The following is a 13,288-nucleotide window of genomic DNA, read 5'->3' on the forward strand; positions in this document are numbered from 1 at the left end:
CTAATTAATCACATGCCCTTTTTTACTAATCTTTGCTTAAGAATTTTGTCTTGGAAAATGTAAAAGAGAATTTGTTGCAGATTTAGGAAACGGGGGTAGTAGAGTATGAGTAAATGGCTCATCCTTCTTATTTGTCAATGTATTCAAGATTTGCTACCATAGACATTACAAATTAAAAATACATCAGATAGTAACGTCTTCTAAAACCTTACGGTAAACATCAGATAGTAACGTCTTCTAAAAACTTACGGTAAACATCAGAACAATACATTTCAGCAGTCAACACATTACTTCATTTACAGAATACACAAGTTCATGACCCCTTTCTATTGTCAATTTTTCTTTAAGTTTTGTACAAGGAGAGAAAAAAGGTCAAATAAGGTAACTACGAGACTGCAACTGTGGAGTTTAGGATCCAGTCTTGATTTGCTCCCCAAATAGTCAAGTATCAACATTTGAACCCTCGGCATGCTACCACCCACACTATGAGGATAAAGGCAATAATGGAACCTCCAACGATTAATTTCAGTTGAACGTTCTGAAACCACATCTTCCGCCGCAACTGCCTGCCCTGCCTCTGGAAGCTATCAGCCTGTGCAGACAAGCACATGGTCAGAGAGAGTTTTACATCAACAAAATTTAAGATCAAGACAGTCATAAGAATTAAGATGGTCAGAGAAGTTTTATATCAACAAAAATTAAGAACAAGACAATCATAAGAATTCTTAAACATACCTGAAACTGAAGATTTTCGGTCTTATCCACAAGGAGTTCAATCTTCTCCCCACGATCCAGAACCTAACAGGATCAAAAAGAAATAAAATGATGAAATATCAAGGAAACAATGATAATCCATGCCACTCAACTCCCTCTGAGAGAAAGAAAGATGTGTAGTGGGAATCCTGGGACGGGGGAAATCAGAAAAGTAGTCTAGGTAGAGCAGAAAGTTTGCAGACTCTGCATATAGTACAGTAGTACTCAATGCATTGATCTAAACAGATGGAAGTCATAGTATCATAGCATGAATTTTATACAATCAGTAAACAGTTCATAAACTCAACATTATACAATGGAAGAAATCTCTATAAAATCATTAATCATAAGCAAGTCATAGCATTTTTGTAATCAGTACAATTTAATTACTTGTATTTCTTTTCCTTGGGTTATTTTCTTCCTAAATTTACAGAGATCAACTTCCAGATTTTTGCATAATTTTATGTTGCCCAATGACAGCAAAAGATAACAAAATCTAATCATAATTCCCCTGTCATTGGGTAAAAGCAGTTACAACAGAAAGCAGGTAGGCTACTGCAATTTTGCAAATGTAGGTAGGCCACTGCTTACAGTGCTTAGCTCCCAGAACCTTGAAAAAATTTCTAATGGGAGAATCACTACATGGGGGCCAATTGCAAAAGTAGGTAGAATACTGCTTAGCTTCAATTGTTGATGCGAATCACCTACATCGTGTGCAAAATTCTTATTTACCATGTTGATCAAGCCAAGATATTCACTCAGCCATTTCGCCATCCAACAGCAGCAAGAAGGCCAAGGATAACATACAAATTCTTTTTCTTGCAACATGTAACGAAAATGAAAGAGCTCAAATGCTTCTTCTTCCTTTACTCTCCCTTTCCTTTCTATTATTTATATCACCTAGAACACTAACACTGTTTTTTCAGAATAGAGATCACATCAACACATTGAGAAAAGTCAGAGAACCAGTAAGTCAAGAAACTAGGAAATTCCTGAAGTGCATGAAGTCCCAGTTCACCATATGGATTGAGCAAATAGATACTACAACCCATACTGTCAATGAATTTGTAGATGAAAGGTCAATAATATGTGCCATGTAGATGTGTGGCAATTTTTAATTATAATTGCCCTTTGAATTTGAAGGTAGGCGAGCCTATTATACATTTAGAAGAGAGATCATAGGAACTTGAAGCTAAATCATATGCAACATCATACATTTCATTATGTCTATTGAAACAACTAAATACTCAATAGATCAAAATGACCCATTAAAAGACACATAGGCTCATAAAATATTGACAGTGTAATAATTGTCCTGAATTACCTTTAGCGCCTCAGAAAAATCAGGACATCAATTGATGTCAATAAAAGGATAAACATTCTTCCAACTCGCATAAGATGAAAGAGGGTGAAGCAGTAAGATGTCATGTCAAAATCTTCCCTACGCTATAGTCCCTCTGTTGTATGAGTTGGTAAACTTTCAAATGTTAATATGGTTAATACTGCAACGTATCATGCACAAGGCATATACTGCGGTAGTAAATAAGGTGGATCAAATATTTTAATTGATTATCTTTTAAAAATTTAAAAAAATTCTTCCTAAAGGTTTTTATATTGGTTTCAAATTACCACAAATTTTTCAGAAGCAGAGAACTATACAACAAAGTTCAATGTAAGCAAGTAAAACATCAGAATAAGTAAAAGTGTTCAGTATCTTCTGAAATCAAATAAAAAATGAAATTCATACTTGTCCAATGCTTTAATTTAAGCACATACATGAAATGAAACTCTACGGATCAAGAGCTGGAAAAAGGATAATCTTAATAGCACTAGGAGGCAGTAAAAGGAAATGAGCAGATAGAGTCAATGTTAAAGAGAATCAGGTATGAATGTCATGTGGCATTGTGGCTACATGTCCAAGCATTTGACATGACCCTGACTTTTTCATATTCCTGTTTATACGGGACTTTTTGAATAAATCCTAACTTACAACAACATAACAAATTTTAAAATCACTTGATTGAAATCATACTGAAATGCTTATTTATTTGAAGAATATGTGAGCACATATCGCACATAGCACACATTCTTCTTTCACTTCTTTGAGCTCCTTCTTTTTTACATTTTTCTTCTACAATAATTTGGTTCAAAATAATTAAGTGAGCATTAAAGTGTAGGGTAAGGATTCCATATTTCCATAACCTACTTGGAGTGTCAAGTGTCCAACATGGGTATGGAAATGGAAGACTAAAATAACATAGAATAGAATTATACTCCCTTTGTTTTCTTTTAAATGCATTACTTTAACTTGTGCACTATTCAAGTACTAACTTTTACTTATATTTTTTATTTTATATATAATAAATAAATGTCTAATTACTAAATTTCTATTTTTTTTTTTTCAATAGTTTTCAATAATAGGCAATAAAAGAAATTTATGTTCAAAGTTGTGTCTTGGCAAATATGCTAATCAAAGTGATGCATTTAAAAGAAAATTGATGGAGTATCCATTAATTCAATGAAATGTAAAGAAGCGAGATGGTTTTGGAAAATCTCAAAAACTTGTAATTTAAACAACCGGTTTTCAAGAAGATTACGCATGCGCGCGCACACACACACAGCAAAAACAAAAAAGAACATACAATAAGGTTGGTAAAAAAAAAAAAAAAAAAAAAAGAGGGGGGGGGGTGGGGGGTGGTTAACTATCTTTCGCTTAGGCAGATGAAATAATCTGCAAGAGAATATGCTTTCTTCATTTCTTGTCATAGATAAAAACTATCTATTTTGCCGATTCTTGGCTGATAAAGATGTTTGGTAATCATACGTTTATCTACAAATATGGTCATCAAATTTTGCCTGTTAAATGCTAATACACTATTTGGGGCCTTATTGTATCTCTTTTCTACACAATTAGTGTAAACAGCAGTTAGAGAGCTGAGACTATTTGTTATTAATATATATTCTCAAGACAATTAAGTAATTTAACAACTTAACCATAATTTCACATCAGGACAGGACAGAAATGGAATAACATCCACAAGCCTAAGCTCCAACCAAAAATAAATCTAGAACCCATGTATGTACTATATAATCGCTACCATCTTAACAATTCCTAAATAATGTTATAGGTTAAGTTTTCAACTCAATTAGAATTGCTTCTAGATTTGGTTTGTCTCATTTTATTTCCACTTTGGTCAATTCATATTGTTTGCCCCTAGACCAAATATGTACGGGCTCAAGCAGCTTAACTTGGAGATCGCAACTTACATAATCAATAACCCCACTCAGCCCAAGTTTGATAGACTAGTCCAAGATTATTTGATCAAGGCCGAAAACAGCAAAGCTTAATCAGGCATAAAGTAGTAAAAGTTAATGCCCAAATGACGTCACAGATACATTGTTTAAATAACTAATCCTAATTTCCTCCCCATTCTTCCTAGCCTAGGTGGACTCTTAAGTCTCTAACACAAGTAATAAGTAACTCATTTTCAGTATCTCAGCTATTCAGCCAAATAAAATTTTGCTGGTAAGACGTTTAGCTGGTGTAATTGGAGAAAGCCTAAATATGGTGACTAGCTTGTTGGAAAAAGAGAAAAGAAGCAGAGAACTGGGATCACCTATGTTACTCGGACTTTTTCATTTACCTCACGTGTCCGTGTCGACACGACACGTGTTGGACACGACACTTGGACACTTCATTTTTAACTTAAAACACAACTTTTATCAAGAAAATGGGCGAGTCCAATGCTTGGACACCCGTGTCTAATTTGACACTTCATCTGAGTCCAAGTAACATAGGGGATCACCATTGTTAAAAACCTAGTGCCACAAAGTTGAAGCTTTAGCACTTGAAAATGCAAATATATATATATATATATATATATATATATATTGAAGGGGTTCAAAGACTATATGGAGAGTTGGGTGAAGAATTAAAGAGAATTTTTGGGGTTTACAATTATCTGTTTTAAGAACAGAGAAAACTAATAAAGGGTTAGTATGCCCTTTTATCACTAAAGTAATATTTGGTTGAGAATAAGATTCAATTTCTCTGTTAATGGATAATATTCTTCCATTGATATAGTATATGAGGTCTTTCAAGCTTTTTCATGAGAGGATATTGGGATTCAAGGAAGGATAGATGACGTGTAAAATGGGAGCAACATTTTTGGCAATGGATTGGGAATAGAAAATGCCCATGTTGTAGACATATTATACAATGTAAGTAGAACACTTTTTAATGGATCAATGGTAATTATCATCACTCAAAAGTCAAAATTGTTAGATTTTATAAGCCCCCTTATCCTATGTTATTCAACCAATGTGAGACTCTAACTCTCTAAGTCACACAGCAACTTTTAGTGTTTGTCAATAAACTTTAAAGAAAATACTTAAAACTAAGAAATCTGTTGCTTTTTTTTTTTTTTGAATAGTAGAAATCTGTAGCTTGCTTACAAGCTCTCTAACCAAGCCAAGGATAACTTGAGTTTGGCTCGTTAAGATCTCAAGCCGAACTTGAGCCGGCTTTAGAGTAGTTCACAAGTAGCTCATTAGCAACCTGGTAATAGGCTTATTATAAATATCTACGTAAAAACTAGCAATCCTAAGTTAGAGACCATGAAACTACTTATTCAAAGAAGGGTAGTACCATATTTTTCGACTTCAAATGCATTCAATTACTTATTTTTAAAAGGTAGAGGAAAAAAATAGCCATGATATAATTAAAGTGTAAAGTATCTACCTTCTCAATATTATCCATCATTATTCCTTTGACCTCTGAAATTTGAGCCTTCACCTTGGAAAGCCTACTCATTTCCTCAGGATGGTTCATGCAATATTGCATGTGCTCCTTAAGCCTAGGCCTGCATTCAAAGGAAATAATGGTTACAAAGAGCCACTACCATGGTGGTTCACCAACTGGCAACTACCATGCATTAAAAATGAACCAAATGAAGCCAAGAAACAATAATACAAAAATGATAAGTTTATACACACCCAAATTCCCGGTCAAGGTTGTAAGCAATACTGAATCGATCTTCAAACAAATCATCATCAGAATCATTTTCATCAGCGAGGGGGTGAGCATCACCAGTTTTAATACTTCCAGCATACTTCTGTTTGAAATCATCCTTCACCCGCTCCAGGAAAACAAAAGGAAGACTCCTTCCAACACCCTCATCGGCAACCACAAGAAACACTAAAACACATTCAACACATTACAATTAACTTTCTCCAAGGATATATCAAACAAAAAAAGCACAAACACACTTCAGGCAATATTACCAAATTCATTGTCAATGAGAAAGTTGAATGTATGGCCATCACACGTGTAAGTGTACTTGTTGCCGGTTGAAGGCAATTTCTGCAAACATTGGACAGCTATGGTGCTAAAGTTCCCAGAATACGAAGTATGTTCGGCTAGAACCACCGTTCCCTTCGCTACAAAGCTGTAAATCAATCCTTTCTGATTCATCTTCGAAATACAATCTCAACTGATTCTACACATACACAAAAAGTATCTACATTCAGGATATCTGGGACAACCAATCATCTAGATCAACAATGATCATTTAATTCAACACAACAAACTAAAATTTGCAAAAATATGTCATAGAATACTACAAATAAATGATCAACATGATAGATTTCAATTAGCAACAAAAATTGACTGAATTATCAAAGTTGGTTCGACAATAACGATAACTTCTTCTGGCAAAAAAATGAATAGAAAAATTCTAGCAACAAAATCGCAGGTTTAATTTGTTCATAAATTTAGAAATTTACCAATAGTTTAATAATCCACCTTAGGAAAACCCTAAATTGACTGTACTTAATTAAATTGATGATAAACCCTAGAATGCGAAATTGAAGTTCGATGATTTAAAAAAACAACTTACGTCGGAAACTGTTTCAATGGAGCAGATAAAGCTCACAAGCCGCTTCAATGGAGACCTCAGAGTACGCTTTAATGGCGATCTCAGAGTACGCTTCAATGGAGGAGAAAGAGGAGGGATGAAGCGACTAAGCGTAAACGTGGAAATGATCCAAAGAGGAAGAAACGAGGAACACGCAGTTTATGAATTTGTAAATTATGGATGGTTTTGTCATTTTATTTAATAAGGGTAGCTTTGTCATTTCATCTCTTTGAGATATACTTCCTCCGTTTTCTTTTAGATGCAACACACCTTTTTGCGCGTTAATTAACAAAGCTGGGGTTAACATGATATAATAAACTTTAAAATAAGATGAGTGGTTGTTAGGAGTGTAATTTAGTGGCCCATGTGCTTTAAATAAGGAATTAGTATAATTTTTCCTAAAGTAATTTTCCTTTCATAATGTGTTGCAAGTATTGTGATATTTCCTTTTTAGGGAAGTGTTGCAAGTAAAAGAAAACGGAGAAAATCTAATCTAATCTAATATATATAAATAAAGTAGGCATTTTTGGAGAGCATTTGGAGCGCCACATAAGAAAAGGTATTATTTTGACCAATGAAAAATTAGATTAATAATTTATTTTAGGATTAAAAAATTCACTCGCCACCTACGAAAAAAAGTGACGAATAAGATTTAAGAATTTTGCCACACATGTAAAAACAACGAATAGTAAATAATTAAAATTTAAACTTTTTAAAAAAAAACTAATAATTATATTTTTTACATATATGGATGCAAATCTTTGATCGCAACTATCTTTAATCTCTCCCTAGCAAATATTATAAAGATTACATATTAATTATGTACTCATCGAAACGGATAAAACTAAATCTCATATGACTATGTTAGAGAGAAATTTAGAAGATTCCCCCAAATTTTTAATAATTAAAAGATTTTAAGTGATACTAACATTTTAAAACAAAACGAGTATATAAAAAAAACGCATAAGCAAAGGATTTATTTTAACCAATAAAAAAAAGATTTTTCATTTTTTGAATAAAAAAATTTAAATTGTCACCTAAGCAAAATTAATGAATAAAGATTGGGATTTTTAATTCAAGCGCCACATTAAATATATAAAATAACGACATATAATGTTAAAATTAAAAAAATTATCTTATGATATTAGGAATTTTATTCAAATTTATATTTCTTGAACGATCTTCATAAATATACAATATGTTATACTGTATTTAATAAAATAATTTATTAGAATCGTGCATCGCACGGGCTTATATCTAGTATATATATATATATATATAAAGTAGGCATTTTTGGAAAGCATTGGGAGCGCCACATAAGAAAAGACATATTTTTTACCAATTAAAAATTAGATTTCTATTTTATTTTAGAATTAAAAAAATCACTCGCCACCTAAACAAAAATGACGAAAGAAATTTTAAATTTTTGTCATGTAGGTAAAAACAACGAATAGTAATTTATTAGGATTTTAATTATTTGAGAACACTAAATTTTATCATTTTTATTTGTTACAAGACTAAAAATTATCTTTAGATATTAGGATATATATTATTTAAAAAACTAAAAATTATATTTTGATATTTAAAAAATATAAATTATCATTTGATGTTAATTAAGAGATCACCAAAATATATTTATATACAAAATGTATATAAAAATTCGTGCATCGCACACCACATAAGCAAAAGTAATATTTCGACCAATGAAAAATTATATTTATATATTAATTTAGAATTTTAATTTTCAGTCGCCATTTAAGAAAAAATTAACAAATGAAATTTGAGAATTAAAAACAAAAAATAGTAATTTAAGATTTAAATTATGAATAAAAAAAAATTATATTACCTTTTACATTAGGATTTATATTATTTTAAAAAATAATTAGAAATTAAAAAATATATTTTGGTTTAATGATTTTATCTAACTTTCCGATGAATGAGATAATATTTATTTCAATTTATAAATTCAAGTTCTATATAAACGTAAAATTTGAAAAAGAATAATTTAAAACTTAACAAAATATTTTACCTTAAATTAATGTTAAAATAATAGAATAGAAAAAAAAACAAAAAATGTTAAGAAATTACAAAAAAAAATATACAAAATGAAATATTTAAAAATCGTGCTTCGCACGGGCTTACATCTAGTATATATAAATAAAGTAGGCATTTTTCAAGAGCATTTGGAGCGCCACATAAGCAAAGTCATTATTTCGACCAATGAAAAAATAGATTTACAGTTTATTTTAGAATTAAAAAAATATATTGGCACATAAGCAAAATTAACGATTGAGAGTTTACATTCAAGCATTATTATAAATTAAAATAAATTAGATAATTTTTGTAAGTTAACATAGATAAGTAAATTAAAAATATAACACAAATTTTTTAACAAAAAATAGACTTTTTTGAGAATTTAATTAATAGATGATAAAGTAGGTTGATTTAGCACAATGATATTGCATACATTAACATAAACGTTTTTGGATATAAAGCAAAAAAATATTTTTTTTTTTTTGAGAATTTAATTAATAGATGATAAAGTAGGGTAATTGATTTATGATATTCCATACATAGCAAAATATAATTTAAAAAACAGAATATATATAATATAATCTAAAGATTAAATAAGTAGAAAACAAATCTATTCATTTTTAGATAATACAAAAAAAAAATTAAACAAAATTGATTTACAAGGTATAATTTATGAAGTCTATCATGATATGAGAATAAAAAAAAATGATTTTCTTGATAGAATTTTATAAAGTCTATCATGAATTTCATGATAGCACATAGTTAAAGTCAAACACCCTATATAAACCTGGCACTTCCCATCCCATTCCCACTCACCCTTATAAACGTTTCTTTAGCTCACCATTGGACTCATCCCATATAAACGTTTATTTAGCTCATCACTGACTTCCCATCTCAGTCCACTTACCCTTATAAATGTTTTTTTTAGCTCACTATTGGACTCACCCCATATAAACGTTATTTAGCTCACCATTGGTTGGGTCATTGATTTCAATATTTTGGTGGATGGAAATTAATATTGTCATAAAAGGTTGAGGTTTATATCAACCTTCTAGATTTATTTTGCAGAGTAATGATTAACTTTTTAACACTTTAGTTTTTCATTAGGGATGATACTAATGATTTGTACACATTATTATGCTCATGCTACGCTTCATTCGTTCAAAAAATCATGATATTAGTATACTACTTATCTTATTATAATTTTTTTTGGGCAACTTCTATATTCTAAAGATTGATTGAGTAATAGTTTCATATCAAGCAATCAAATGTGATAATGAAAGTTCATTATAAAAATTTAATTTTATTCAATTAGATTAATTTCAGTAATGCAACACTCTTGGTATATATTTTTCATTTAACTATTTAAAAATTTATAAATTCATATTTTCGTACAATTTCTCCCACCGTCTTTATTTTACCATATAGTTTTGGGTTTAATTTATTAATTTTACATCGTATAAAGTTGATACGAGGGAAAAGAATAATGATGGTCTAAGTTATTGTTTGTGAAAGAAAAATAGTGATTCTATATCTATATATGTATAGATGAACAACACATTTTCGTTATACAAACAAAAGTTCAAAGAGGATATATAATTTAAAAAACAAAATAATATCTTTTCACATTAAAAATTTAATCCTAATATCCGATGATAATGAGATACTTTAAAATAGAGTATAAAACTACGAATAGTTATTTAGAATTTAAATTTTATGATAAAAAATATCTTTTAACATTATGAAAATAATCTTCTCAGATATGTATAAAAAAAATCATGCATCGCACGGGCTTCCATCTAGTATATTTTACACAAGGAAAAATTGCGGAAAATAATACAACCTTTAGGCGATTCTTTTTTAATAATACAACATTTTGATTAAGTCTTAATAATATAACCTTTAGGGGGTGTCAATTTTAAACAAGACAAAAAACTTGTAACCTTTAAAACCGGTTACCCATGGCACATGTTGTCATGTAATTGGTCAGAATATTAATTTAAAAAAATAATTTTAACTTTTAAAATAAAGTGTTTAAAATTAAATTAATTCCTAATTAAGACATTATTTGTAATTAATATTATTTTAGCAAATTAAATGAAAAAAAAAAAGAAAGAAAAAAAAACCCACCTATCCTCCTCTTCTCCCCGACCTAGCCAGCCACCATATCTCCCACCTTCCAGCCACCTCCTCTAGCTCCCCCTCCCCCACACGCAACGAAAACTTTATCGACAACGGTACGGCTGGCGCCCAGCTCCACCACCGCATGTCGTACCACCCCTTTCCCCTTTCATCGACTTACCGCGACCAGCTCCACCGCGACCAACACCTTACCTTCAGTAGCACACGAAACAACAGCAACCAATTCACACCTCTACCCGCAATCACCGATTCTCATCCACACTCATCAAACGCTTCAATTCGAACAACCAAACACATCAAACACTCTATCCAAATCGAACAACAGCTGCGCAAAACGCTCCAACTAAGAGGAGGTAAGATTTTGGGGATTAGGGTTCTGCCTGGTCGTACTTGGGTGGCGCACGGGGGAAGGGGGAGGTCAGGGTAAGGGAGAGAGGGCGGCTATACAGTCGCTACGCGTGGTGGAGTGGGGAGGGGAGGTGGTTGTACATTTGGGGGGAGGGATAGGTGGTGGCTGGGTGCTTAGATTTTTTTTTTTTTTAAAAAAAAAATCTTTAATAATATTAATAATAAATTAATTAAATAAATTAACAAAACCAATAAAATTGTGACACGTGTTATGGAAACCTGTAAAAGCAGGATAGCAAACGGTTTTGTCTTGTTTAAAATTGATACCCCCCAAAGGTTATATTATTAAGACTTAATCAAAAGGTTGTATTATTAAAAAAATAATTGCCTAAAGGTTGTTTTTATTTTCCGCAATTTTTCCTTAACACAATGATACTAAAAGATCTAATAACAAAATTTATACTAAGTATATTTGTTATGGTGTTACCGATATAATGTTTTGATTAGAGAAATAAAGAAGATAGGTGAAATTATAGTGTAGTAGTATTGCTTTGTAAATTTTGCTTGCATAACATTCTATATATAACCATGAGTCATATACTAATAGTACAATCATACTTATATAAAGCCATATAAGTTCACAAGTATTTGGAATTATATGAGCATTGTAAAATTTAATTAATAATTGGTAATTTGACATTTACCTTTTCTTCTAACACTCCCCCTTGAATGCCCAAACTCATACAGAAAAGGTATATGTTGTCTCATTAAAAACCTCGCAAGGTAAAATCCTATGGGATAAAAACCATAGCTAGGAAAAAAGTACAACAATATTGTATTATATGCTTTGATAAACTGTCTCGTTAAAAACCTTGTCAGGAAAAACCCAATGGGATAAATACATGATCGAAGGGAAAAAAGAGTGTAGTACATATAATACTCCCCCTGATTTCAGCATAGTTCACGAAGATGTCGCATTCCGATTTTGTGAACTAACTGCTCAAATTTCTTCGAACGAAGTGATTTGGTGAACAGGTCGGCAAGGTTGTCACAAGGCTGAATTTTCTGGATATCTATTTCCTCATCCTTTTGAAGATCATGTGTGAAGAGTAATTTTGGGGATATATGTTTTGTTCTATCTCCCTTAATATATCCTTCAGTTACTTGAGCGATGCATGATGTATTGTTTTTAAAGATGATGGTTGGGTATTCTGTTATTACATTCATTCCACACTCTTCTTGGATATTACCGATCATCGACCTCGGCCATACACATTCTCGTCTCGCTTCATCAAGAGCTATCAACTCTGCATGATTAGATGATGTCGCGGTCAATGTCTACTTTGTTGATTTCTATGATATTGCAGTGCCACCATAAGTGAATAAATATCCATTTTGTGACTTGGCCTTTTGAGGATCCAATAAGTATCTAGTGTTTTACGTGCCCAATGAAAGCAGCATCTTGTTTCGGTTGATAATATAAACCAAGGTCTTGTGTCCCTCGTAGGTACAGGATTAAGTGTCGCACTCTCTTCCAATGACTATATGTCAGTGCATTGATGTGCCTGGCTAACAAGTTCACAGAGAAAGCTATGTTGGGTATAGTGTTGTTAGCTAAGTACATTAAGGCCCTAGTTGCACTTAAGTATGGTACTTGTTGGACCCATAATTTTTTCATTTTCTTCTCGGGGTCTAAATGGATCGTTTTTCAAATTCAAAGAACGAATAACCATTGGGAAGTTGGTTGGAGTTGCTTTGTCCATGAATAATCTTTTCAAAACTTTTTCTGTATAGTTTGATTGAGGGACAAAAATACCATGATTCAAGTGCTCAATTTTCAATCCAAGTCAAAATTTAGTTTTCCCAAGATCTTTCATCTCAAACTCTTCCATCAAGTATTTTGCAGTTTTCTCGAGTTCATTTAGGGTTTCGATGATATTCAAATCATCAACATAATCTGCAATGTTAGCGAATCCTGATTTTGATCGCTTTATGAAAACACAGGGACTAATTTGGTTGTTCTTGAACCCTTCTCTCATAAGGTATTCACTGAGACAGTTATACCACATCCTTCCAATTTGTTTCAATTTATAAAG

General features: G+C 31.6%; 1 protein-coding gene across 1 annotated transcript; it reads right to left on the reverse strand.

The window, feature by feature from the left end:
* Window positions 1–106: 106 nt before the first annotated feature.
* LOC110726170 (vesicle-associated membrane protein 727-like) lies at window positions 107–6,823 on the reverse strand. Its single transcript, XM_021905628.1, has 6 exons — window positions 6,651–6,823; window positions 6,037–6,251; window positions 5,749–5,950; window positions 5,495–5,615; window positions 736–798; window positions 107–592 (listed from the first exon to the last, which is right to left on the reverse strand). The coding sequence occupies exons 2-6, from the start codon at window positions 6,224–6,226 to the stop codon at window positions 449–451; spliced, it is 720 nt and encodes a 239-aa protein (XP_021761320.1). The 5' UTR covers window positions 6,227–6,251; window positions 6,651–6,823; the 3' UTR covers window positions 107–448.
* Between the last annotated feature and the right edge of the window lie 6,465 nt (window positions 6,824–13,288).

Source organism: Chenopodium quinoa, unplaced genomic scaffold, assembly GCF_001683475.1.
Source record: "Chenopodium quinoa cultivar QQ74 unplaced genomic scaffold, ASM168347v1, whole genome shotgun sequence".
Taxonomy (NCBI): Eukaryota; Viridiplantae; Streptophyta; class Magnoliopsida; order Caryophyllales; family Amaranthaceae; genus Chenopodium; species Chenopodium quinoa.